The sequence below is a fragment of the Nyctereutes procyonoides genome, unplaced genomic scaffold, assembly GCF_905146905.1.
Source record: "Nyctereutes procyonoides isolate TBG_1078 unplaced genomic scaffold, NYPRO_anot_genome, whole genome shotgun sequence".
Lineage (NCBI taxonomy): Eukaryota > Metazoa > Chordata > Mammalia > Carnivora > Canidae > Nyctereutes > Nyctereutes procyonoides.
In genome coordinates this window covers 698,727-725,527 of record NW_026575135.1, presented here as the reverse complement: position 1 = coordinate 725,527, position 26,801 = coordinate 698,727, and the positions used below count along the sequence as shown (strand labels likewise).

The 26,801-nt window shown below is 51.2% G+C and overlaps 1 protein-coding gene and 1 pseudogene across 6 annotated transcripts in view; one reads left to right on the top strand and one right to left on the bottom strand.

The window, feature by feature from the left end:
- CDK5RAP2 (CDK5 regulatory subunit associated protein 2) overlaps nt 1-26,801 on the bottom strand; it is a 166,774-nt gene that overhangs the window by 85,333 nt on the left and 54,640 nt on the right. For 4 of the 6 annotated variants that reach the window (XM_055301775.1, XM_055301770.1, XM_055301772.1 and 1 more), the window contains 5 exons: nt 24,645-24,807; nt 23,604-23,678; nt 22,679-22,798; nt 20,283-20,375; nt 12,751-12,969 (listed from right to left, as the gene is read on the bottom strand). In XM_055301775.1, coding sequence (XP_055157750.1) covers nt 12,751-12,969; nt 20,283-20,375; nt 22,679-22,798; nt 23,604-23,678; nt 24,645-24,807 — 670 coding nt within the window. The remainder of the gene's footprint in view (nt 1-12,750; nt 12,970-20,282; nt 20,376-22,678; nt 22,799-23,603; nt 23,679-24,644; nt 24,808-26,801) is intronic. The other 2 variants (XM_055301771.1, XM_055301774.1) reach the window with 1 other exon arrangement.
- On the top strand, nt 19,382-19,463 carry LOC129495328 (U2 spliceosomal RNA; annotated as a pseudogene).

The window sequence follows — 26,801 nt, the reverse complement described above, 5'->3', positions numbered from 1 at the left end:
AGTTAAGCATCCGACTCTTGGTTTCCAGTCAGGTCATGACCTCAGGGTCTTGAGATTGAGCCCTGCATCGCGCTCAGCACTCAGCACAGAATCTGCTTGTCCCTCTCCCTCTGCTCCTCCCCACCCCCAACCCCCAACTTTGACCTCACTCACTCTCTCTCCCTCTCTTGAGTAAATAAATAACATCTTCAAGAAAAAAAGACACAATTATGTGTCACACATATGACACAATATGGCTGTCTTGAACAAGCCGAGACACTATATAATATGATGCCATTTGTTTCCTAAATGCTCATACAAAATGTTGTTAAGGCTATGAGGAAACACATCAAAATAATAACAGCATCATACCTGAATAGAGGGATTGCGGAGGACTTTCAACCAATTTTTATGTATGTGTGTGTGTGTGTGTATATATATATATATATATCTTAAATAATGACATGTACAATTAACATGGAAAATGTTCATGTTCATGTTATAATGTTAAGGGAAAAAACACAACCAACAGTAAACCGTGTGATTATACCTCAGGATAAATGCTATTTGTAATACTGAAGTACTATTCATATTAGCAAAAGGCTGGAAACCACCCAAATATCCACCAGGAGAGGAACAGACTAAGGTACATTCTCACAATAGAGCACTCAGACGCGATCCAGAGAAAGGAATGAGGATTCTATAAACACGCTGACCTAAAGTAAGCTTTTCAGAATATACCACTCAGGTAGGCGTCAAGAGGACCCCAGGAGAAAAAAAAATATGTGCAGCATACTGTCATGCATTCAACTACAAAATAAATTAAGTGGCCTACAGGGAAATAAAAAAAGAGAGAATGAGGTGGGAGGGAGGAGAACTCGTTTTACAGACGTACCATGGAAGCCGTTTAAGTGTTTAGAGGACTATTTAAAAAATAGAAAATCCCCTAAAACTAGAAGCAAACAAACAAAAAATAAATCTAACTGTATAACAGGTTGATGGGTTAACCAAACAGAGGAATTATTTCAGTAACTTAAAAGCAGAGTGATCGGTCTGCCCTAGTGAGGTATTTCTCCAAGGACAAAGGGACTACTGCAGAAAGTCTTACACTTAGTAATCATGTTGGAAGAAATAATGTTTGTATTGTTATTCTGAAACTGTGTGTGTGTGTATTTATTTATTAAATAAGTAATTATTACTGTGATAAGAACCAAGACTACAAGTCTAAGAGAATACCAACACAAATATGAAATTAAGTTAAAACATGTCACTGTAAATATGAATTGGAAATATCAACATGAACTTCTATTTTCTGTTATTTCCTTCCTTTCACTGAGAAAGTATAAATCAGCATCCTCCCCAGTATCCAGACTGTAGTCTCCAAATACCATTTCCCACCAAAAAGAACGAGAATTCTCAAAACATGGCCCCTAGAACATTATCAGCATCCCCTGGGAATGGGGAATACACTAGATAACGAGACCAGCACTCGGCGAGCGCCTGGGGGTGGGGGGTGGGGGGTGGGGAACTGCTCCCATGTTACGAATGAGGAAACAGGCTCAGGTAAAGTAACCTGCCCACAGTGACGGTCACGGAGGGGCAGCACCTGCCCGGCTCCTGCTCTGATGGCAAGCCCCCCAGCTCTCTTCCACACTGTGACCAAGGTCTGGATTTCTTTTGAAATGATCCCCATCCATCTACAGTCATCTGACACTTGCTTTTAGAGATCTCCCTCGGAAAACTGCATAAAGGGACCACAAAATCTGTGTTAAGCCATTTAGGTACGTCTTTAAATTCACAATCAATCTGCCTGCCATCCTAGAAAGATCATCCTAAAAAGATCAAGGTCATGCCTACTTTGGGGGGGCAGGGAGGGCGGAGAGAGAATCTCAGGCTCCACACTCAGCTCCAAGCCTGACTTGGGGCTTGATCTCACGACCCTGAGCTCATGACCTGAGCCGAAATCAAGACTCGATGCTTAACCGACTGAGCCACCCGGGCTACGTTTTAAGCGTAAAGTATTTCTGCATTACGCCAAGTAAGAGGTGTGTGTCATTCATGTGCACGGTAATTACTGGTCCACACACATCACTTCGTGGATTCGTTCTCTCCTTTGCACAGACACCCATCAGACTCATTATTTTGAGGTCTGGTTCAAGTTCTAGCGCATACGCACGTGTACCACAATAACTGACTCCATTCCCCCATTTCGTTTGCTTATGTAATTTTAATTCAGGTATGTAAATTGAGAACTTGCATGTCTGAAGTTCTTCCACGTGTCCCCCAAACTAAGAGTCGACAACTTGAAAATGACCTGTTCCCCAAATCCCACAGGGAACACGTGATTTGGTGTTCCTGACCTGAGGCCCACTGAGCGGGTCCCTGGGAGCCTGTGCAAATTTGTGTGTGTGTATTTTTGGTCGTGGAGAGCCCGCTGCATCAGTCAGGGTCTCCAGGAACGTCAGGACACCAAAGAGCATGAAGTCCCTCACCTACTACGAGCACTGCTAATGGAAACTACCACTGACCGGGCTCAAGCCGGGCGGGCCACGCAGGTGTCAAGGCACTTTAAAACATCTCTGACCCTGACGACTGCACACAAGCTCAGTGGTAAGCGTCCTGTTTTTACGGAAGGGAAACCAAGGCTCACGGAGGCTGAGAGATGTTGACAAAGCTTGACGAGTCACTTCTGGCGCTGAAATTCAAACCCTAGTCAGCTAGACGCCCAGTTCTACACTGTCCGCCCAACTGCACTACTGGTAAGACCAGACAAATGTAACACCAGTGTGACGCGGGCTGCCAACGCCCCGGCTCATGCTCTGGTTCCTCAAGGCCTCAGGAGCCAGACCTGCCAGCGGAGACTGAGGCCCGCCTGCTGACGAGCGGGCAGGGCCAAGGACCCTGGGCCTCCGTGAAGAGCAGGACGGCTGCAGGGAGGCGAGGCCAGCGCCCGGCCTCAGGGACACGGCAACGCAAAGGCTCCTGGGCTCCTGGGCAGCAGGGCGGTTATCGCAGATGTTCAGGGGAGGCACGGAGACGGCATGTCTCGCCTGAGCAAAACGATCAGAACTGAAAATTGAGAACCTGGGTGGTTTCCCCAAACCTCTCTTGATATTCCCAGGCTGTGAAGATGGGCAGAGCTGGCCTTGCGTCCGGACCCTACTGCTGACTAGCGGGGTGACCACAGGTAACCGAAGTCCTTGTGAGTGCTTCCTTTGCGGTAAACGGGGCCAAAAACACAGGCTGCGATGGGCCCTGGAGGCTCAGGTGAGAGAACGTGGGTGGGTGCCCGGCACAGAGGCAGGTGGGCAGCAGCGGCAGCTGTCACCCCCACCCATGCACGCCCTCCAGGCCCACCCAGCCGCCGGCCCGCTCATCCCACAGGTGATGGGCCTCGCAGCAGAGCCCTCCCTCCACACAGAGCACACGAGAGACGAAGGGTGAGTATTTAAACCACAGGGCCCAAACCCTTCCCGCCCCCCCCCCCCCGCCCCCAGAGTTCCCAAAGGAGCTGAATCAATCAGTGTGTAAGAATCCATCACAGATTGGGAATCAGTCCTGTGAAAACTGCATTCCCAGAGCAGGCTTGTGAGGAAACTGAGGGCCGTTGGTGGTGGTGCTCTGCCGAGGAGGAGGGTGTGTGCGGCTTAAGGGGGCCACCTGCCCCCCGGGGGCCAGGCCCGGCTAGTCTGCGGCAAGAAGGCCTGGGAATCTGGAACCGGGGCCCTTGCCACAAGGCACGGCAACCCATGCATTAGCGGGGCTGGCCCGGGAGCACCCCGGACTCTGATCACCTGGACGGCCAGTCCTCCTCCCCGGAGCTGGTATTAAAGAGGACAGATGGAATCTGAAGTCCTGGCGAGAAAAGTGAACGTGCTGCCGGCTCAGCCCTCCTCTCCCTCCCCCCCACTGCTCTGGCCTTCTTCAGAAATTAGCTGTCAGCTGGTCATCAGCAACCGCCTCCTCGCTGGCGTCCCCGGCCACATTCAGCCACCAAATCACAGCCACACACAGCCCTGAGCCTTCCGTCTCTACCAGGACCCTGCGGGACCCCACACTAGCTGCAGAATGAAGCCACCCTACAAACCTTTGTCCCAGGCTCCCCTCCCCCGGTGGGCTCCAGCCTACTTCTTAGCCTCACCTCACCAGACCACCCAGGCCTCTCCCGCTGGAAAAAAACATGTAGCACAATTCCGCCCAAACCTGCCTGGAGACAGCACACCCAGCTCGCAGGGCCAATCCAAGTGCCACCTCTTCCACCAAGCCCCCCGACTCCTCTGGCCCCAGCAGTCGTCCCCCCAAAACACCACCCGCCAGAGCTCTACAGCATTTAGGAGAGCGCCGGGCCCTTTATACGCGCCCCCCGCAGCTCCCCCTGCAACCCCGAAAGGCAGCAGCGGTGCAGCCCACCCGCAGGTCGGCAACGGAGGCTCAAAGTACTCAAGCAACTTAACCCGAGTCAGAGGTGGCGGAACCAGGTCTATTCATGTTCTTTTCACTAAACCAGTGGCTTTTCAGGGCGAGCCCAGGAAGCCCCGGATGAGCAAAGCCCAAGGCGGGCTGGCCGTGAGCACCCTCTCACTCCATGTTTCTGGGCCTTCCTCCCCAAACTGACTCAGCTGGCTTGGGGAGAAGCTCGGTAATCCGCGCCTGATTTTAATGCAAGAAGCCACTGTCCTAAGGAACCTGCCAAGGCCCCGGGTGCACTGTTCTCCTTGCAAGCCCCTCTCCTGGAGCAGACCCCACCCTGCTTTCAAGCCAGCGCTGCCACAGCGGGACCCGTGTCTGCGACATCAACTGGGACGCCTCCCTTTCCACCTAGTGGGCAGTTTTCCTCTAGGATTCGCAGGTGCCCTCCGGACCAGCACCGAGCCGAGCGTGCCTCTGCCTATCGGGGCTTTCTCAGGGGAGGCCGACAGAAGGAAAGGTGGATTGTTTTAAAAATAAAATACCCCTATAATCTGAGAATCACATTAGAAATGAAAAGCCAGGCCCTCTTACTTCCTTCTGCAGTCAGCTGGTTTGTTTTATCTCAGGCCAGATGGAGACCGAGAAGGTTCTCATCCATCAAATTTCCACCTTCTCAGGTTTCACTGTGAGAAAGCTCGTCAGAGTGCTCAGTGGTTCCCTTTAAATACACAAAGGAAACTTCTCCAAAATCTTAATGAGGAATAGGAACCCAGTGATGTAAGAATTTCCAGAATTAGTATGAGACAGTGGCGTTGGAGCCCGGGTCTGGGAGCCGCACTGCCCCCGGGGCGGAGGGGGCACCAGGCCTCCCCCTCGCTTGTCCCCGAGCAGCTGGGCCTTCAGCTTTCCTCTGCACGGGGTCGTACTGGAACAAGGAATTCCTACACTGAGACAGACGGACGGACGGAAACCCCTGGAACGAGGCAGGGCGGCCAGAGAGCTCACAGGCCCGCGTGGAGGCCCCTGCCCGGCGGCCCGACGGTGCCCAGCCCACTCGCTGTGCCCTCGGGCCAGGCCCCCCTCGGAGCCCCAGCTCCACTGCTCCCCCCGCCCCCCCCCCCCCCCCCCCCCGGCTCTTGGGCCCATCCCCCTGCCTCGCCTGTGCTGTGCTCCAGTGAGCCCTCTGTCTGCGTTTCTGCTCTATTTCCGGGCTAGCTTCCCCCAGAGACGGGGGCTGACGGGATTCAGTCCTGTACTCCCAGAAATCATAAAGTTAGAACCAGAGGGAAGGGAAAGCCTTTCTGTCTGGGCTCCGGGGAGACGACAGCAGCTCCACGTGGAACGGATGGGAACAGCCTTTCAGAGCGGCTTCCGCCGGCCCCACGCACGAGCACCGAGATGCGACGCCGGCCGTCAGTCTCCACGCAGTCGGCCTCCCGTCCTGGGGGATCAGTCGCGGGAAAGGGACAGACAAGCACTGTCGTCAGGGGAGAGGGGTGGTGACCAAGGAAGCAGTGTACAGCGTCGCTGACCTGGCTGCTGACGGGGCGGCCACCTACATTAGTCAACGGTGTCCCCTAGATTCTAGGGGGCAGCGGTTCGCTAAGGTCCTGAGCCAGCACCTGCTGTGCAGTTAGAAGCAGGAAAAGAGCAAAGAAGAGGCGTCCGGATCCACCGAGCCATCTACCTCCACGTGCCAGGAACCAGAGGAAGCACTTTCTCGTGCGTTAAATTTTATTATTCATTCACTTAATCCGAAAGCAGGTATAATCAACCCCATTTTAGGGGAGAAAACCTTAGTTTAGAGAGGTTAAGCCACTGACCTAGAGGCTTGAGTGCCTGCTACCACCAAAATTCGAACCCAAATCCTGCACTGTTGCCCACTGCTCCAAAGACACGAGCTCAAACTGCCAAGTTTCTCCTCCCCAGGGCAGTGGCGTCATCTCCGCCATCAGAACAGCAGCTCTCCACCGACCAGCTAACATGTGCCGGGCATCAGGCTCGTAAGTGCTATCCTCCCTCCGATAATCCCTACAACCGAGCCGTGTCTTTCTAACAAGAAACAGACACCACAGTTTGGGGAGGCAAAGCTACTGGCTCACGGCCCACCAGCTAGCAGGTGACGGGACCAGAACTCAAACCCAGCCGGACCCGAGTCTCCGCACTCAGCCTCGCTTAAGAGTGACTGGGTATTGCAGGGAAGGAACCTCCTCCCGCACAGGCCATTTAAACTGCGTATTGTTCTTCGAGGACTCAGCTCAGACTCTTCGTACCCGATTAAATCAAAAACAGGGCACGGAGAGCTCTGACCCTTGGGAAGAATCCCGCCCCCTCAGGTCTGTGGTCCTAGGCCGACCCAACCAGCCTACAAACACGGCCTCCAAACGCCGTGTGTTGACTACGGATCACAGGAGGTGCTCTGAACGCTGTCATAACCTCGTCTGGAGCTATCCATCAACAGACGCATGTGAAACCGAAGGGGTTCGGGATGAACTACCCTGAAATTAAACCTGCTCCTGTCAAAGCACATGGGATTAGCCAGCTGGGTGACGGGTACAACTTTAATTAGATTTTTGGGCTTTAGCCAGCAAATGCATCCCCACAGAGCTAAGTGCCCAGGTACTGAAGCTCACACTTGTCAGAGCAGCGGATGACAGGTCTTGTAACAGATGAGAGCATTACGAGGCAGTCGGGGGAATACAGCTAAACCAACGTCTCGTACGCGTTGCTCATAAAGGAGAAGAAAAAGACTAGCGTTGCTCCTTTCCCCCACGCAGCCCAGGTAGCATACAGAACGCCTGAGCCAGAGGAGCAAATCTAAAATAAAGGTTTGCCTCCATCTCACACACACACACGCACACGCACCCACGCACATGCACATGCACGCACGTGCAGTACTAAAAGGAGAGCCTTCGGTGTCTAGAGCCAAACAACGTATCAAAGCCAAGGTATGAGGGCAAGGATGTGACGATCGGAGCAGCATTCCTGTTATAAACCGCTCAAGCCGGTACACTTTAAGCATCACAGTTAAGACACCGACTTGGGAACACCAGCTTTTTGTTTGTTTTTGCAAAGACCTGAATGTCCTCGCAGGGATGTGGGTCCCTCTGGTGGCAAGGAGATATAATACAATACAGGGATCCACCCTGAGACCCTCGCGTTTGGACCTCTCTGGTTGTGGAAGGACCTCCCAAGTAAAAGCCGAAGCTGTATTCACCAGAGCCTGCCCACAGGGCCCGCACCACCGCCAGGGCTCAGCGAACGTTCCTTGGATGAACAAACGACGACGGCACAGTATCCCGCGCGCGGCGTCGGCTGGCACAGGCCGCTGCAATCACAGGCGGTACAAGCACACGGCACAGCCTCGGACGGCGCCGTGGGACATGGTGAAGTCACGTGCCCCCGCTGCAAGATGCCTGCTCGGACAGGCACCGTCCCCCCCTCCCCCCGAAAAGCGGAGAGTAAGCGCGAAGACAGGGCAGTAAAGCTTTCCATCGTGAGCAAAGGATGGTTTGATCACACCCAGAGGCATCGGGTGGGCTGACCATCAGAGGGAATCCAGGCAGCGCCACCACAGCGCCAGGACGCTTGGCGGCAGCCCCCGCAGAGGCGGGGTCGGGGCTCGCCCACGAGCAGGCCCGCAGCACGTCCGGGTGGTAGCTCTCGTCCAAGAAACGAGAGTAACGGACACAGCCAGACACGTCCCAGCGACTCGAGCTCGCCGACCCGGGAGGCGCGGACGTGGCCCGGCGCGAGACGGCTCCCGCCGCAGGCCGTCCTGTCCGAGGCTCCATCCCGCCCCCAGAACCCTTCAGGAGCCCGGGGGAGCAAGACTGCCCGGGGCCTGAGTGCTGGCCAGAGCCGTCCTCTTACCTTAAGCGGTTCCTCTTCAGACACTGGAGACCCTGTAGCCGATTTCCCGTGACGTCCGCTGCCAGGGGCCACCAGCTGAATTTAAGCCCCCGTCCTCGGAACTGTGTCAGATGCACCAGGGAGCATCCTCCTCACTCACTGTGCTGCCCGTTCCTAGACCTGACGGCCTTTACCTTTATTTTTAATCTCACTTTAATGACTTCCCATAAACTTCTAAAAATGTCTTTGAAACATCAGAAGAATAAATTACAATCTTTAAAGCTCCAAATAATACCTCAGAATACTTCAAATCAAATCAGACATCCTTGTTTTGTTTCTCCAAAAACACCATGTGCTCTCATACCTCTGTGCCCTCACCGTCCATACAAAACCCTCCGCCCCCTTGCCCATCAATCAACCTTTATTTAACTCGAACTTCAGAACCAGTTCACAAGTCGCTCTTCCCTAGAGCCCTCTCTGATTCTGCAAGCCACCTCCCTGCTCTGTGTTTCCGTGGGCTTTGCTCACACCCGTCATGGAACCGTCCCCTGCCTGACAGAGGGCCCGCGCAGTGTTCAATGTTGCTGACTGCATGCGTGGGACCCTTTCCCTTCTTTCCCCTTTCTCCCTTTCCTTTTCCCTTTCCTTTGTCGGGACAGAAGAGGCTACGAGCGGCGCCTGGGTGGCCCAGCTGGTTATTAAACGCCCGTCTCTTGATTTTGGCTCAGGTTTATGACCTCAGGGTCCTGAGATCAAGTCCCGTGTGTCCCCTCCATCAAAAAAAAGGAAAGAAATAGAGGCCACTAAAAGGTCTGCTTATTTGTTTGTTTGTCTCAATCCACAAGCAGCAGCAGTAGCAGCCGGTGAGCGAATCAAGTTCATTAAAGAGCCTGTTATAGAACAAACAGACGAGACAGGTGGGGCCAGCGGGTCAGGCTCTACCTCTGCATTTATCCCAGGACCATAAGGTAAAACACCACCCATCATGTTCCCTAGACGCTGAACAAGCCAAGCCCCACGTCTGGTGTGAAACATTCATAGGAGACAGACACAGCCAAATTCTTATACCGTAACCAGAAGGTAAGTAGAGCTACCACTGTGATGCTGTACACACACAAAAGGAAAGGAGCCATGGCCAGATCATCTTGCCAGAAACCTATATATAACCTGATGTACAAACGTAGTCCCGATGGGATGCCAGAAAGCTCTGGGTCACGGTCATGTTCACCTGAGGTAGGCACACAGAGTACACAGTGGTTGTTTTGGTCTGAAACAACACAACCCTTTCTGGAGGTAACTGCTCATCCCTCCCAAACATGAGCTTCTAGAGGAGGCTGTCGATGACGGGACTCACACGCGCACGCACCCGAGCCTACGCACACATTCTGACAAAGAAGACTGACTGGGGATGTGACCCACGCCGGGCCTCTGGCCATCCTGACAGGGATGCCGTGGGGGCAGCAGAGTGTGAGAGTCCTCCTTCCTCCTATGTAATCAACTGGGAGTATGTGACCCCAGCGGGGCGGCAACGATGGTCTAACCAGCTGGAACTGGAGAGAAAGAAGGCAGCTCCCAGAGACCAAGATTCAGTCCCAGCAGCGTTCCAGTCTCCATCCCTCCAGCACTGTAGTCACGCAAGGAAATACATTTCTCTTTTTGCCTAACTTAGTTCAAGCTGGGTTTCTGTCACTGGGGGGAAAAAACCTTCCTACCCACAGTATACTCGACCCCAAGTGCCCCGCTCATCACATGCCCCTTGCTTTCTTCACCAAACAGCCCCTGCCTCCTCACAAAGATGTGCACACGTTACACAGAAATACATCAGCTAGCCACGGCAGCCCAGCAGTCCTCCAGAAGCACCAAGGTTTACATGAATAAGTGAATTATGGAACCACCGACAATGTGTGACACAAGAGGGACAGGTAAATAAATTACAGCATCTCCACCTGATGTAATATTATGCAGCTATTTCAAATGTTTACCAAGAGTAAGTCATAATGTAAAAAAAAAAAAAAGTGTGTATGGATGGATAGGAAGGAAGGAAGGAAGGAAGGAAGGAAGGAAGGAAGGAAGGGACAGAGAGAAAGAAAGAAAGAGGGGGGGGGAGATGTCTGTGTGTGTCCCCAACCCAATTCTATTGAATGAGCCTTTTTCTAATGACAGTTGGGGGTGCAGGGGACGAGGTATTTTAAACTAAGAGGAAGTTACCCAGCAGTCAGGGAGTAAGAACTGATCCGCCAACTGCACCTGTGTGGAAGGACCGTCTTGCCAGCCTTTTCCTTACCTCCTCCGTGCGGCACACAACTCAAGCCCTACTCTTCTCGCTCAACTCAAGTGCCACCTCCCCCCAGAGGGTTTCCCGACTACTCCAATCCCAGGATCTTTTGCACTAATTCTATAGATTTTAAGCTGCCTTGCATTTTGTCAAATATGACATCTCCACCACTGTTAGAAAAGATAAAACTTTCAGAGGTCACATCTTACACTGCATCAACATCTAAACCAGGTATACTTGGTGTTCAATAGCAAACAGGAACCCTATACTTTAATGACCCACAGTAAACTGCTATGCTCCAAGATCGCTGGTGGCAGCACACGTTGGGCCAGCCCTCTGCACAAATAATTCGGCAACATGATTAACTAGCATAAAATATTTGTACCATCTGACCTAGTAAACTCACTCAAATCCTAGGAATTCAAGGGGAAGTGTCTACATGCCCAAGGATGTTATTGTGGAATCATTTCAACAACCAAACTGTCCGAGAGAGCAGGAAATTAAGTAAAACAGGTGAAATGTAGTCAGTGAAGACCGTGCACCATTCAACGCCATCAGGCTGGAGGCCACACTATATGCAGAAATGCCCCTGATAACGTCCAGGATCAAGGAACACAGAACAGTAGTCAGCCTCTAACTGGATTAGGGCCCAGTGGCACCACGTCTGAAGGGTGACACTGAAAACCACAGTCACTGGTGGAACTGTAAGTGACATTTTATGTTTCTAAATTCCCATTACTGTTCCCTTGATGTTCATTAATATTTTTGTTAAAACATATGAATGTTTGCATTTCAATGCTCGTGCCAGGGTCAGCGTCAGGATTTCACACAATGGATCCTGATGACCACGCCCGTGGCAGCCACTGGGGAGCTACACTGTAGTACCTGAACGCTCCCTCGGACACCTCTACTACAACGACTGTCCGCGCGAGAGAGGTCCTCTGCCCGCCCAGGGTCCCCGAGCAGATCATCCACAACGTGTCAATGACCACTCAGATTTAGGCCCTATCCCACCGAACTGCACCAAGGCGAGGCATCTAGACGTGACTCTCAGGGCAATGAATGTTTAAGTTTAAATACAAGAGAAATTTTTTTTAAGATTTATTTATTTTAAAAAATTTCTTTAAAGATTTATCTGAAAGAGTACGAGCAGGTGGAGGGGCAGTGGGAGAGGGAGAGAGAAAACCCTCAAGCAGACTCCCTGCAGAGCACAGAGTCCCATGTCTAAGCAACCGGCTCTGGATTTCAGCTCTTTCCCTCTCCCTGTGCCCCTCCCCTACCCCACTAAATAAATAAATAGATAAGTAAAATCTTTTAAAAATAAAAAATACAAAAATAAACAGACTTGGGATGCTTAACTGAATGAGCCACCCCAGTGCCCCTGTAATAGAAACTTTCAAAGATGATAAACTGTATTTTGCCTACCAAATTCAGAATCTTTCAAATGCTATCCAATGTTGAAAAATAGTCTTTAAAAAAGGATCACTCTCGTAAAGAGAAACCTGGTACAATCGTTCTGGGAAACAATTTGAGTATATCTATATAATAATGTTCAAATAGTCATCCTCTTTGACCCAATAATTATAGCTCTATCTGGAAAGAATCAATGGAAAAATATTTAGATACAAGGATGTTTGCTATCACATTTGTCATAAAGCAAAAAAAGTTTAACTGGGGTGCCCGAGGGGCTCCGTGGTTGAGCGTCTGCCTTCAGCCCAGGGAGTGACCCCGGGGTCCCAGGATCGAGTCCCACGTCGGGCTCCCCGCAGGGAGCCTGCTTCTCCCTCTGCCTCTGTCTCTGCCTCTCTCTGTGTGTCTCTCGCAAATAAATAAATAAAACCTTAAAAAAGAAAAAGTTTCATGACCTAAACATTCTACCATAAGGGCCTAAATAAACTATAGCACATCCAAGTGATGAAGTACTATGCTTGCACCAAAAAACAAACAAAAACGTTTTTCTGAAGAACACTCATAACGTGGCAACATACCAAAAAGAGAACATTCAATTAACAAAAAGCAAGACACAAAACTGCATTTTCAGCTTGATACCAATAGTGTGTGCGTGTGTGTGTGTGTGTGTGTGTGAGAGAGACAGAGAAAGAATCCCAAGATGATGAGCGAGATATTTTCTTCTTTACATTTTTCATATTTTTCTAGGTCTCTTGCAGAGACGATCTCCCTACAACCAGAAACAGCAATCCAGCGCCCCAGCCCGACCGCAGCATGCTGCTCACGTGGATGGTGTGGTCTCCTCTGCCCCTGTCACGATGGGCTTCCTCCAAGTCCTTCTCCAGCCGCTCCCTCTCCTGCTGCAGGTCGCTAAGCTCCTGGGTGACCTTCTTAATGTTCCTACGCAGTCTGTGGTTCTCTGCGCTCTTGTTGATGTTTTCTGAGTGCAGCTGTGCCAAAAGCGCCACCTTTTCTAACAGAGCAGCCTCATAATCTTCAGACCCCTGGAAGAGGAGGCAGACAGGGGAGATGAGCTCATTCTGTAGCACATGAAACAGACCAAGAAATCTGTGCTCCTTTTTCGCCTTGGGGTAGGGAACGGGGAGTTAGGGAAGAAAAAGATTAACGTAGACAACCTCTAGGACCCAAACCACAAAGAACACGTAGATTTCGAAATAACACAGAGTAATGATTATGCCCCCATGTTGATGTGACGGGGGGAAGAGGCTACAACTGTATAAAAGACGCATTTTTTTTTTTAAGACAACAAAGAAAAGCACAGAATGTCAGAAACTGCCTTAAGTTGGGTGGGTACATGGGCGATTTTCTTCCTTCACTTCTTTTGAATGTTCTGAGGTTACTGAGCATGTTACTTTTATAACGGTCTAAAAAAGAAAAACAACTCCACCAAGTTATCTGTAAAAGGTGGAACACGAAGAGCCATCTGAGAAGCAGAGGCGGATCAAGCGCCTGCAAAGCTCGCTGAGGTTGGAGCGGCTCACACCCAAAGTCGCCTGGAGAAACAGAAGTGGTCAGTGTGGCAGCTGCGTGGCCACCGCGAGCGGCTGTAAATTCAGCAGAGTCCAAGGGTTAATTATGTCCAGAACATCCTTACTTCATCATTACAGTTTAGTAGAAAATACATATATAATTGTCAAGCATTTGGAAAAAATACTGTAACTCACCAATAACCAAAAAGAGTAAATTAAAACAAGCTTTCATTTAACAAGATTGTTTTAATGAGAATATCCAGTGCTGGCAAACTTACTATGAAGCAACACAATTAATATTAACTTTCTGTGAACTGACCGGGCATCCAGAAGCCCAGAAATACACTGGCAGGAATGTGAATTAATGTAACTTTCTGTGGACAGATTACATACATCAAGGGTGTGTATACAGGACAGACATGTTCACACTCATCCTGATGATTCCGTTCCCAGGATTCAATCTCAGGAGAAGAATCCAAAACATAAGGGGGAAAAGCCTTATGCACAAAGTCATCCATCACAGATTTACTTTAACAGGAAAAATGAAGGTAACATGGGGACATTCCAAGTCACAACACGATATGAAAAAATAGAAGATTAAATTTGAATGCTCTAAAAAATAAAATCTATGCAGAGGAGAAAGCCGAGAAAGAAACACATCAAGATGTGAACAGTGTGGCTACGTGATCTCCTGATTCCCCATTTTTTTTCCTCCTTTCTAGTCTCCCGAAAGAAAATTTGAAGCATATATAATACTTAGGAGAAAATAAACTTTTTTTTTTTTTAATCCGTTCTTTGGATTGGACAAAGGCTCATGATTAAAAATGCAAAAGCAAGGGACACGTGAGCTGTCAAGGCCACAATTCAGACCATAGGGTAAAGGGACTGGCTCCGGCCTCTTGGCCTTTCCAGGAGATCCAGCTCCACCACCATCGCCGGTCAAGTCCTAGTTGTTAGGAGAGACGGGCTACAGCCACTGTTAATCCTGGAGAAGTGGGGCCATCTCGTGTTTCTCCACTGCTATTTAGGACCTTGCAACAGAGACTGAGGAGGAACCCCATTCACATTCCAAAGTGGGTTTTAGAGAAGCTTCTGTTTTACTTTCCCTTAAAAATCAACAATTTTTTTTTTAAAGATTTTACTTATTTATGTGAGAGAGAGCCCAAAAGCAGAGGGAGGGCAGAGGGAAAGGGAGAAGCAGGCTCCCCGCTGAGCAGGGAGCCCCACGTGGGGCTCCATCCCAGGACCCTGGGATCATGTCCCGAGCTGAAGGCAGACACTCAATCGACGGAGCCACCCAGGTGCCCTAAAATCAAAAGTTTTAAAAAGAGTAGGAAACCAAGGCCTAAAACAAGGCCTAAAAAAAAGTATCTGGGGCCATGCTTACGTAAATAAACTCAAAAAGCAAAAGAAGATAAACAATGATAGGAAAAATGCTCATCTTGAGCAATTTTCCGTTACCTTTTATTAAGCACTGGAGCTAAACCAGGTGCTTTTGCACACACTGTATCTCTATTTCCATGACCAACCCTACAAAGTACACGTCACTGTCCCTACCTAAGCAAGTGAGGCTCAGAATGACGAGCCCGTCACCAGACCGTAAGTGATTAAATCTGGGACTCTCTCCACAGCGCTATACTGCCTCGCCCATTCCAGTGAAGATTCCCAATTAACACCAATAAACTAGCAAGAATTAAAACAAGACTGAATTCAAACAAGGGAAGGCTAGAGACAGGAACACCAATTAGGAGCTTGTTAAACACAGGCCAGCCACAGCGACAATTAAAGTAAGCGTTATTATAAAGTGATGAACGTTCTGTGGGCTATCGCGCAAGTAACAATGACAGAGCCTCTTTTAAAAAGTTCAGATTCATCCTCACACCATGAAGATAATTTCCAAGTTCAATTTTCCTTAAATGGCCCTTTGAGACACTTTGGAAAGTTTTTTACCTTTTTCTGCACGACACCCTGCTTTCTGAATTCCATGTCATCAGAGGGGTGCTTACAAGCAGGTGGTAAACGTTTGGCGCAATTAGACCTACTCAGGCCAAACACCGTCTGAGCCAAACCACCCTTCCCCACAGTGCGGACACATGAGGAGTTTTTTTTTTTTTTTTTAATTTTTTTTATTTATTTATGATACTCACACAAAGAGAGAGAGAGAGAGAGGCAGAGACACAGGCAGAGGGAGAAGCAGGCTCCATGCACCGGGAGCCCGACCTGGGACTCGATCCCGGGTCTCCAGGATCGCGCCCTGGGCCAAAGGCAGGCGCGCCAAACCGCTGAGCCACCCGGGATCCCACATGAGGAGTTTAATAGAGACTCACAGAGCCCAGAGTTCAAAGCCCACTTCTAGCTTTGTGACTTGGGAGGAGTTAACTTTTCTGCAGTTGCGCTCCCTCGTCTGTGAAATCTCTATTTCACACGGCCGTCCTGAAGATTAAACAGGATAACTGAAGTCTCGTGTCCAGGAACGCAGGCTCAACAAATCTAATTCCCCTTCTCCAGCACTTGCATGATCTTCCTTTCCCAATCAAGAGACAATATGGAGAGTTTCCTCAAACTAAAAGCTACTTGCAGAACACCATTAACACCATTAACAGAGAATTTGAAAAATCGACCAAAGGAACTACTGTATTTCAATGCCAGAAGGTAATACTACACAACGTTCTTTTTTTTTTAATATCTAAGTATTAAGAACATTGTTGCAGGTATCAGCTTGAAGGTGGAAGTCTTTTTTTTTTTTTCTTTTTTCTTTATTTATGCGAGACACAGAGAGAGAGAGGCAGAGATGGAGGCAGAGGGAAAAGCAGGCTCCGTGCAGGGAGCTCGACGCGGGACTCAATGCCGGGACTCGATCCCAGGACCATGGGATCACACCCTGAGCCAAAGGCAGACGCTCAACCGTTGAGTCACCCAGGCGTCCCCAACATTGTTTTTTTTAATACTACCCAACCTAAGAATGAGTTAACAACATTTACTAAGTTACCACCTGTGCCCAGATACACGGTCTCGAGTAGTCCTTGTAAGGATTATGTGACCTAAGTGTGATTATCCGCATCTCACGATGGGTAAGAAGGCTGCGAGAGCTCAAATATCTTGCCCAAGCGATAGTGAAGAGCAGAGTCAAGATTCAAATACATGTCCCACCCCACCATGTTCTCCAGTAAAGTAATATGGTTACATACATCCAGTGGACCACCTGAGGCTGTCTGAGAGCATAGGGATAAACACACACACACACAAGTCCATGTCACACCGCTGAAATCTGAGTAACAACCGTGGACTGCACCAATGCCGACGTCCTGGTTGTGATATCGTTACTAACGTTAGGCAAGACATCACCTTTGGGAGAACCAGAAAAAGTATACAGAAATCTACTGCATGTGAGTCTACAATTATTTCAAAATGAAAATTTTTTAAAAAATGAAAATTTTTAAAAAGGAGTGAATAGATCTATACATACTGTCATGATAAGAATTCTAGATAAAAAAAAGATTATAGATTAAAATAGGTAATATGATCCTATCTACTGTTTCAAAGGTTCTATGTAGGGGATCCCTGAGTGGCTCAGCGGTTTGGCGCCTGCCTTGGGCCCAGGGTGTGATCCTGGAGACCCGGGATCGGGTCCCGTGTCGGGCTCCCTGCATGGAGCCTGCTTCTCCCTCTGTCTGCATCTCTGTCTGTGTGTGTGTGTGTGGGTGTCATGAATAAATGAATAAAATATTTTTTTAAAAAGGTTCTATGTAAGTATAAATAAGCAAAAAGTCAACTCACATCTTTAAACATGACTTTACTGGTGACATCTATCAACCTCTTTCCACTGTCTTAAGTACTTTTTAAATTCCTCCAACGTGCAGTTTTACTTTTACAGCTGAGCAGGGAGAGGTATGCACAGGTATACTTTCCCAAAGTTCGCATTAGGCCCCAGAAGACCTACAGAGCACCTGTTTTCGCTAACCAAGAGAAATCAGAGAAGGACCTGCACTTCTATGGAAAAGGCACCAAGTTATATTTGCAGATACAGAGACCAATTCAATGGTTGTCAGAGGAGAAGGGGGGTGAAGAGATGGGCAAAAGAGAGGAATGAATGAGATTAATAAACAGTACGAACTTCCAGTTATAAAAGAGGTCACAAGGGTGTAACTACAGCACAGAGAATACAGCTGATAACACCAGTAACAGCTACGTGTGGTGACAGATGGTAGCTAGATTCATTGTGATCACTTTGTAATACATATAAATGTTGGATCACTATGTTTTACACCTGAAACTTATATAATATTATGTGTCGAGTACACTTCGATAAAATAAAAAAAATAAAAAAAAAGTGAAAGCGCATTCTGCGCTGGTTTTGCAGCGAGCCGTTAGAGGCAGCCCGCACCCGGAGCAGTGAGGGCGGCCCCACCACAAGCCCTCCCTGGAACTACACTGAGCATCTCAGGCCACCAGAGCTCTGAACAGCAGTGACTTGCAAGCATCTGCTTTATCTTGATTTATTTCGTGTTTCTGTTAGCAGGATGATGTGTCCTAAGGTGTCAGAAAAGCCTAAAAAAAGAGAAGTGGTTTTTGAGGTCTGAGAATGCTCAAAAATTTTTCCATGCAAGTTAATGGTAAGTGCTTCTTCGCTTTATGCTATTTTACCTTATGAACATTTCATACGAAAGGTCTACTTTTGGATATTGGGGAAAACCTGTATTTCCAATCTGAAAATATGTATTTTTCAATGAGCCCGGAGGTAGCAGCAGGCAGCCCACACTGTGGGCTTCACAGAGTCCCACCTGTGACCAGAATTCACATCTCTGCACTGTGGCAACCCCTCCAAGAATGTGAATATCACACCTGCTGTCTCAATGCCAGGCTTACTGCCAACCCTGTGAACTCTGGCTACTCCACTCAAGCTGCAATTAGCTCAAATCACATGACATCCCAAAAAATCCCACTATATAAAAGAAAATGCATTTTCAAGGGCCCATGCAAATTCAAACTACGTAGACCTTGTAACGAAACAGCCGATATAAGCACACTGTGTGCATTTACTCGTACGCGCACACACATACACAATCAGAACAGTGGTAAAAACACAGATTTTGGAGTCAGGCTTGAGTTCAAGTCCCAACAACCTGCCAAACCAGCAAACCTGCTACCTCTGTGGATGAGGATTAAATGCGCACCCTGGGAAGAGCCCGGCAGGCGAGCACAACCCGAGGACTTCGCACAGTTCATGACCTCTGCTATCTTGCAAGCCAAGAAGCCCGGCCAAGGCTGTGAGTGACAAGACCTCAAAAATCGTTCTGAAAGTCTTTCGCCTAGGACTGACAGTTATGAAATTAAGAAGTGTAGGTGATAAATCAGGGTAACAGTGAATGCAGAAGGCTACCTTCTTTCCTTCAAGGCCCAACATAACGAGCACAACATCAACGATTATAAGGATGTCCGTCTGGTCTCTCTGCTTGTCAACCGGCAACATACTTCTTTCCTCAAGCAGTAGGAAATATCAACGGTTTACTAAGAATTCAGCCTTTAAAACTTGTTGTTTTCAGAGCAAGGAGGAAAAAGAAAACCACCTCGGTGCCATCTCAGCTCCACTTCCAACCACACGGTGGGGGAGGCAAATCTGAGATCCCCAGGGAGAGACTTGCCTATGTTCCTAGTGCACCATGATTTAAACCAAATTACTTCAATTATTCTTTCCATGAACCAGAGCTCTGCAAAAGATGAGACGTGGGACATGAATCATAAGAATCAAGCAGTCTTGCATTAGATTTAGCTTCTAACTTCTACTTTATAACCAAAAATACACGGTGGGAGGAAGGGGTGGCAGGGAGAGTTTGAAGCAGTATGGGCTTATTCAGAGGGTGGAACGCCATTGGCTCATCATTAGTAACAGGGATACACTGTAGAGAGAAACTAGAAAGATGCAAGAATCGCTTCTCGGCCTTTTGGCTAAGATCAAGTGTAGGAAGATGGCAAGAAAATATTAAAATAATTAAAAACACAAAACTAAAATTAAGCAGAAAGGCGGAACATCACGGCAGTGACCAGCGGGAGTCCTTGGAGTACAACGCTGGGGGACAGAAGGGGGAAGGGCAGGTCAGGTCATCAAGGTGTGGACGTGACACCTGGCAGGAGGCAGCCGGACTCTAGAAGCCAGGTGAGGGGAGGTAGGGGCGGGGCAGGTGGAAGCACAGGTCTGGGAGTGAGACCGGCTCCAGCGCAAGTCCTGGCTCTCTCCCCTTCTCTCCCCTTCTCTCCCCTACCCCCTTCATGGCCCTGTGCAAGTCGCTCAACCCCGAGCCCGGGCCCTGACAGCATCTGCTCTGCGATCTGCTGTACAGAGCCTGTGGGCCAATCCGCACAGGGCCCTGGGCACAGGGCTGGGCACACGGCTTGTGATCCATTCACACCGGCGGTCACTATCAGCAATTACTACACTCGAAGCCTGGCCTGCCACCTGCGAGCTGCGTGACAGTGAATAAGCTGCCCACACTCCTGAGCTTCAAAACCCCCCAAATCCAGCAGAGGCCGACCTACCTTCTCCACAGGGCGGTGAAGATTATGCGGGACGACACATGTCCTGCGTGGTCTGCTGTGGGCACAGAACGAGCGCAGCACTAACGGTGGGGCCGCTGCCACCACCACCATGATCACACTGACGAGGCCTGGCGAAGCCTCCAGAGCTGGGAGGGAATGTCTTCCAATGGGACGGCCAACTCCATCCCTAACGGCCACGCAGGGTTTGCCGGGGTCCTCCCAGCTGCAAAGTCGTGCCCTCAGCAGGGGAAGGACAGAGGGCGTGGCCGCCCGCAAGCCAGGTGACCGCTTACCTGGAGCTTCTGTGTCTGTGCCTCCTGGGGGGCGTCTGTGACTTTCGCAAGGGCAGCACTGAGCTCTTCCATTTCACGGCTAAGGTCTTCCACCTGGGTAAAAGAAGAACAGCAGCCAAGGATGCAACTGGACTCCGCCTGCTGTGCGCACGTCAGGGCTCTTCCTGCCCAACGGTGCAGCCTCTGATCACGGGCTTCCCGCCTGCCTTCCCGAGGCAGGCGCTCCTCTCTGGAGGGAGACCCTTCCCGTGACCACGAGAGGAGGAGATGACTCCCCAAACTCCAGCATCGGTGGGGCTAGATGAGGTGACGGGGACCGGTGCTAAAGTCACGGCCGCCTGAGCCAAAGCCCGGGACCACGGCTGTCCGTAGAGGCCACCCCCAGCACCCCGGCCTGGCCACCCCCAGAGTCTCTCGTCCTGCTGCAGCCCACTCCGCCCGCGGCCACGCCCGAGACTTTGCCAGCCCCCGTGGCTGCCCCTCCACCGGGGCCCCAGCGCGGGGCTCAACTCTCAAATCTCACGGTGGTGGATTCCCTGAGTACCATGAGCCACGTGTCGGCGGCCTCGGACCCCCCTGGTGATCACTCAGAGCCTCCCCTCTTCGGCTTCTTCAGCACCGCAGTCCCTTGGCTCGCCTCGTCCTACGTCCCTTGTGCACTCCTCTCCCCACCCTGAAGAACCGACGTCCCCTGCGTCCCCATCCTCAGCCTTGTTCGTTCCCTTCCACACACGCTGTGAACAGACTCGTCACCGCCATCGCCTCACCCACCCTGCCGTCCTGCCCTTTTCCATGCTGTCCACTGAGCTGGTGGCGCCACCACATCCCAGTCACAGCAGCCAGACGCCCAGAAGTCATCCTCCTCAGCAAACCTCCCCAAATCTACCTCTGATGTATGATTATTTCTGATTTCGTTGTCTGAACACGCCCTGCCCCTGGACCCCGTTCAGCAGCGGCTACGGCTCTAACTCAGCCCTTCTAGGCCCTCGCCCTGCTACTGGGCCCCCTGCTCCCACTCTCTCCCTCCTACCATCCACTCTCCAGACTCAGCCCGAGACCCACTAAGATGAAAATGTGATCTGCTTGGTAGAGCCTTCAGCTCCAGGCCACCCACAGCGCCAGAAGTGACTAATTCCACCACCACTGGCCACCCCAAGCAACCTCCGCGGCTTCTTCTCTGGCCTCCCTGATGTTCTGCACTTGATGCGCCGACAACCGCAAGATGCTTTTGGTTCCACAAACACCGTCAGGCTCTCACCTAACATAATGGGTTCACCAGTGTCCTCCTCTCTGCCTCCCCCCCAACCAACTCCTACTCATCCTTCAAGATTCAGCTCAAACTCCTCCTCCTCCAAGCGCCGCCCCACACACATGCCCTGATCTGGATCGGGTCCCCTGCCCCCCACCTGGACACCCCCTGCACGTCCCCCCCCTCACCACACCTTCACTCGGTCTCTCTTCCTCACTGGAGGTGCCAGCAGGGCTGGGGTCTCCTCTCTGTATCTGTGCCTCGCTCAGTTACTAAAACAACAGATGGCTACACTAACGAGATAAAATAGCAAGGAACCATTGGCCACAACCCTGGATCCCCAAGGTAACAACCCAGGTAGCTAACAGGTTCATGGTCACGGCCTTGCCTCCCAAAAGTCCTTCATCTCAATTCCATTGTCTTTTAAAAAGACTGGGCATTGGGGACACCCGGGTGGCTCAGTGGTTGAGCGTCTGCCCTGGGCTCAAGTCGTGACCCGGGGTCCCGGGATCGAGTCCCGCGTCGAGCTCCCGGCATGGAGCCTGCTTCTCCCTCTCCTCTGCCTGTGTCTCTGCCCCCCCCCCCGCCCCGTCTCTCTCTATGTCTATCATAAATAAATAAAAATAAATTAAAAATAAACAAATAAATAAAAATAAAAAACACAACAAAACTGGGCATTGTCCAATATGGTAGTCACTGGCCACCTGTGGCTGCTGAGCACTTGAAATTTAATTAGTCGAAATGAGATGTGCTGTAATCACACTTGCACGTCAGCGCTGACACTAAGATTAAAAAGATGCTAAGTACCTCATTATTACTATTGTTTTAATGATAACATTTGGGCTATATATATATATATTATTAAAGTCCCTTCCGCTTGTTTCTTCTTGCTTCTGTTACTGCAGCTACTAGAAAACTCAAACACCCACGTGTAAGTCACCCAGTCCTTTGCCTGGACAGCACTGAGGCGGACATTGCAGAGCAATCTGTGACGGACGGACGAAGGGGCCCTTCCCGCACTCCCTACACTCATCCCAGCTCTCTTATAAGCTCTCCACCTAAAGCTAAAAATTCAGGGTAGGACAGGCCAGCCGCAGAAACTAATAAAGAAAAATCTCACTTCGGGTGTATCAGACACAGCACATACCTCTTTTTCCTTTGACTTTAATGCCATGGTTAGGCCCTGAATGGCTTTATCCCTCTTTAGACTATTTTTCTTTTCTGCAGCAATTTCTCTTTCCTTCTCTCTCAGGTCCTCCTGAAGTGCCTAAATTAGATTAGAAAAAGATTCACTAAGTTGATGCGTTCCAACCAAAATGCACTGTAAATATATCTGTAAGAGCACACTCAAATGCAGTTATTCTATCTTATTCCTGTCACCCTGTGATTAATGTTTCCAAGGAGAGCTGAACGCAGCGGCGGCAGCTCCCAGTGACGTGCTAGCGCTCACGGCAACAGGGTTGGGTGAGAAGAAGGGGATCAGATCAGTTAAGACGGTGACAGCTACTCCTGTGGGAAGGACTCCAATGCCTTCTGGAATTTGAATACAGTCACATCAGAGTCTTTGAAACCGTACCAGGTTATTTGGGGGAAATAACAGATCATTAATTTCATTCCTTAATGCTACAAAAGCTAACAGAGAATTTGGTTTGATGGAGACTGAACATATACATTTAGAGTCTGAGTTCATTTCTAAAGATAAGCCTGCTGCCTCCCTCCCGGGCTGTTGTGAGAATCAGGTGAGCGAATGGACGGGAAGCGCCTTCTAAGCCGGCAGGCGCCACAGAGGCCGGTGCTGACTGCGGGACTCGGAGCGGCGGCAGGCCGGGGTCCCCGCTGGCTCTCCTCCGAGCCCGTCTGAGCCTCACGTGCCGTCCGCACAATGGGAACGCCCGCTCCCCAGAATGAGTGCCAGGACTGAGCGGCCTTCTCTGAAGTCCTGAAAGCCTGACTGGCACGCACTGGCATTCCCTCGACGACAGGGACCGTCACCCGAACCCTCTATCGCACTCAGAATACAGCAAGAGGCAAGCAGAAATCGCCGATAATTTTTTTTAATGGCATCAGCATACCTGGATCCTCTCTTCAAGGCGGAGTCTCTCCTGGCGCTCCATTTGCGCGGCCTGAGAAAAGGCATTAATTGGCACCTGGAAGGGACTCACAATGCAACGGCTTCCCCAGAACGATTAGAACGGGCATCTCATTTCCTGACTTTTCCCCACCGCCGTGGACGTCATGGACTAAGTGTCCACTCCTCTCTGCTGCACCCGAGGTCCCACCCGAGCGAGGAGAAATGTGAAGACACGCGAGCCACGTGGGCTGATGACCAGTCCCACCGACAGTGAACCACGGAGCCGCTGGACAATGGAAAGGGCCAACTGAGCAACGGGGCCCAGGGTTCAAAGGAGGAGCCGGAGATGCGGGCCGACGGCAGCCAGAAACTAACCGGGGAGGCTGCAGGCCGCACTCACTGCCGCACGACCCTCCCTGAGCAGCTAGAACGGCCCGCAGTGTGAATGAAGCACATGCGGCAGCCACCCCTGGTCCAACAAGAGCTGGGAGGCCTGTGCTCGGCCCACCTGCCCTTCTCTGCAGCGGGCCGTGGGCCCGGCCTCGTGGGGGCAGAAAGGACCTCTGGGAGGCTCGGGGGACGGCACTAGGAACCCACCTCCTGGAGCCTAGCAAACTCGAACAACTACGGCAAGCCCGTTTCTAAATCCCGCGAGGGGACCGTGCTCCCGACCTCCCAGAGTGGCCAGAAGAATTAAATGAGGCGGCACGCTGAACAGGCTGCCCAGCCGCCAGGCCCGGCGCAAGGCGGTGCCCTTCCCCACTGCCTGACCAGAGGCAAAACGGGTCCTCGGTTTTATCCCACAAAAACCCAAAGGACGCAAATAATAGTCCCCGGGCAACCACAAGGCGACACGCGGTAAGACAGAGGCAAGCCGGTATGGGCTGTTTCCTGAACTGGCTCCGTGGAACCACGCCAGGGCCCTGACAAAGGAGGCTCCCGCTAGTTCCTCAGCTGCCGGGGAGCTAGTATCTGGGGGAGTCTGCGTGTGACCGCGGGGCCTGAGTGTGCGTCCCCTCCGCCCGACGAGTCGGGGGCTCACCTCGGCTCCTCTCTCCTGTTCCCCCCTCGGAGCAGCAGAGAGTCCTCGGAGCTCTCCAGATGACACTCTCTCACCAGGACGTGCCAGCTGAGACTTCTCCTCTTTAAGGCACTGAATTAAAGCTTCTTTGCTCTTCAAAGACAGCTTCAAGTCCTCAATCAGTCTAAAAGCGAACAAAATTTAAATATTAATTCTAAGCTGTTCTCTTAGCTCAGCGGAGCAGGAGGAGGCAGGAAATGGGGCCAGACATCTTCAAAGTAGACATGTCCGATGACTGAAGAGAAATGGAATCGCGTTGTGCAGGTCGGAGAGCAATGGCCAGAATTCGCAGGACGTTAACGGTCCCCTCACCTCCAGCCTGGCCCCCGTGGATCCAGCCCCCGAGCTCCCAGACTACGGTCGGGTCAAGCCACCCCCCTCGCTCAGACTTGCAACAGCCCCCACTGTTGACAGCAGTGTCAGCCCCGCTGACAGCAGCGGACGAGGAGGTTTTTGGCTAAGCATTTTCTCTGCAAAAGAAATCGAGCACTGAAGCCTGAACAAGCACAGCCGACAAGGCACAACCGTCCCTGCGAGGCGGCAAAACCAGCACCTCTCTCCCTGGCTTCTCGGGGCACAGTTTAAAATGCACAGACTTTCCAGATAAAGGCCAAAGCCGGTGAGCAAGGCGTTCAAGGGCCTAGCTTTTAGGGCCTCGAAGCTCAGAGGCCCTGCTGGCAGCTTCAGGTTCTTCTTTCGGAGGCGCCACCTGCTCCCTCAGCACCCAGGAGCCTCGCTTCCAGCTCTCTCCCCAAGCCCGGCCGCGTGTGCCCCCAGACCCGTGCTCACACCCGTGCCTCCACCTAGAATGCCCCGCACAACTCCATCCCCACTGCCCGCTAGTCCACACCCGTCACCCCGCCCGTGACCTCCCCTCGAGGAAACTGTGCCAAGCACAGCCCGAGGACCCCCCCTTGCGCAGAGCTGAACACCATCTCCGGGCCACCAACTTACGCCCCCGACCATGGCCGAGTTATCTGACCTCAGCTGTAAGACGGCTCGCTTGCGTGGATTAGACACAAAACCTCTAACGCGGCCTAACATACCTCCAGGCTTACAGCATAACTCCACAAACGACAGCTGCTATAATTATTACCCTTTTTTAGCATTCAACAATTAGCATTTTTGTCAGCGAACCCTCAGAAGAGCCTCCGTGTAGCCGAGCCTCGAAAGCAACCTGAACGGTAGGAAGAGCAGAGGCTCGGGACGCGGGCTCCCAGGGTGAGGGGAAGAGTCAACTAAAAGTACTTAAAAGCGGCTGGCAACGCACTGTTGCTGGGGCCTGAATGTCCGTGGCCCCCCGAGGTTCAGGCATGGAAATCCTGGTGGGGCTTCGGGACGAGAGTAGGTCACGCGGGTGGAACTCATGCGTGCCAGCGGCGCCTTACAAATGAGGCTCCAGCAAGATGCCTCCCCCTCCCCCGCGGGACGCAGCGAGAGGTCTGCAGGCCACCCGCGTCCGCCAGCCTCCGAACTGTAAGAAAGAAATTCCTCTCGTCTGAGCTTCCCCATCCGTGGTCCCTCGTGAGGGCACCTGGGCGGGCTAGACTACTGGGCAGAGGGGCCCGGCCGCCCGGCGCAGAGCCCCCAGGCCCTGGACAGAGGCGCCACACTGCCCTCTAGGGCCCTACTCTGGACGCGGCGCATGACCCGCTGGAGAGGTAAAAAGTCACGAAGCCAACACTTGAGGCAGCCGTGCGGGGTCGTACGGGACTTCCACTTCCACCAAGCTGGTCCGTGTCTGGTTGGCAAGGAGCAAGGCAGGCCTGTGGGACGTGTGGCCGACCGGAGCCCGGGCCCATCTACAGGAGCGGCCTCCGCCCAGGAGCGGCCTCCACCCCGGCCCAGACTTGCCACACTTTCCAGGCTCTCAAAAGGAGCTGGAAATCCAAAGTTTTACATGAAACTAGATTTCTTTAGAAAAAATAGTAGCAACGAATTCAGACTTTTAAAAGTACTGTGGAGGGCAGCCCGGGGGTCTCAGCGGTTTAGCACCGCCTTCAGCCCAGGATCGAGTCCCACGTCGGGCTCCCTGCATGGAGCCTGCTTCTCCCTCTGCCTGTGTCTCTGCCTCTCACTCCCTCTGAGTCTCTCATGAATAAATAAATAAAATCTTAA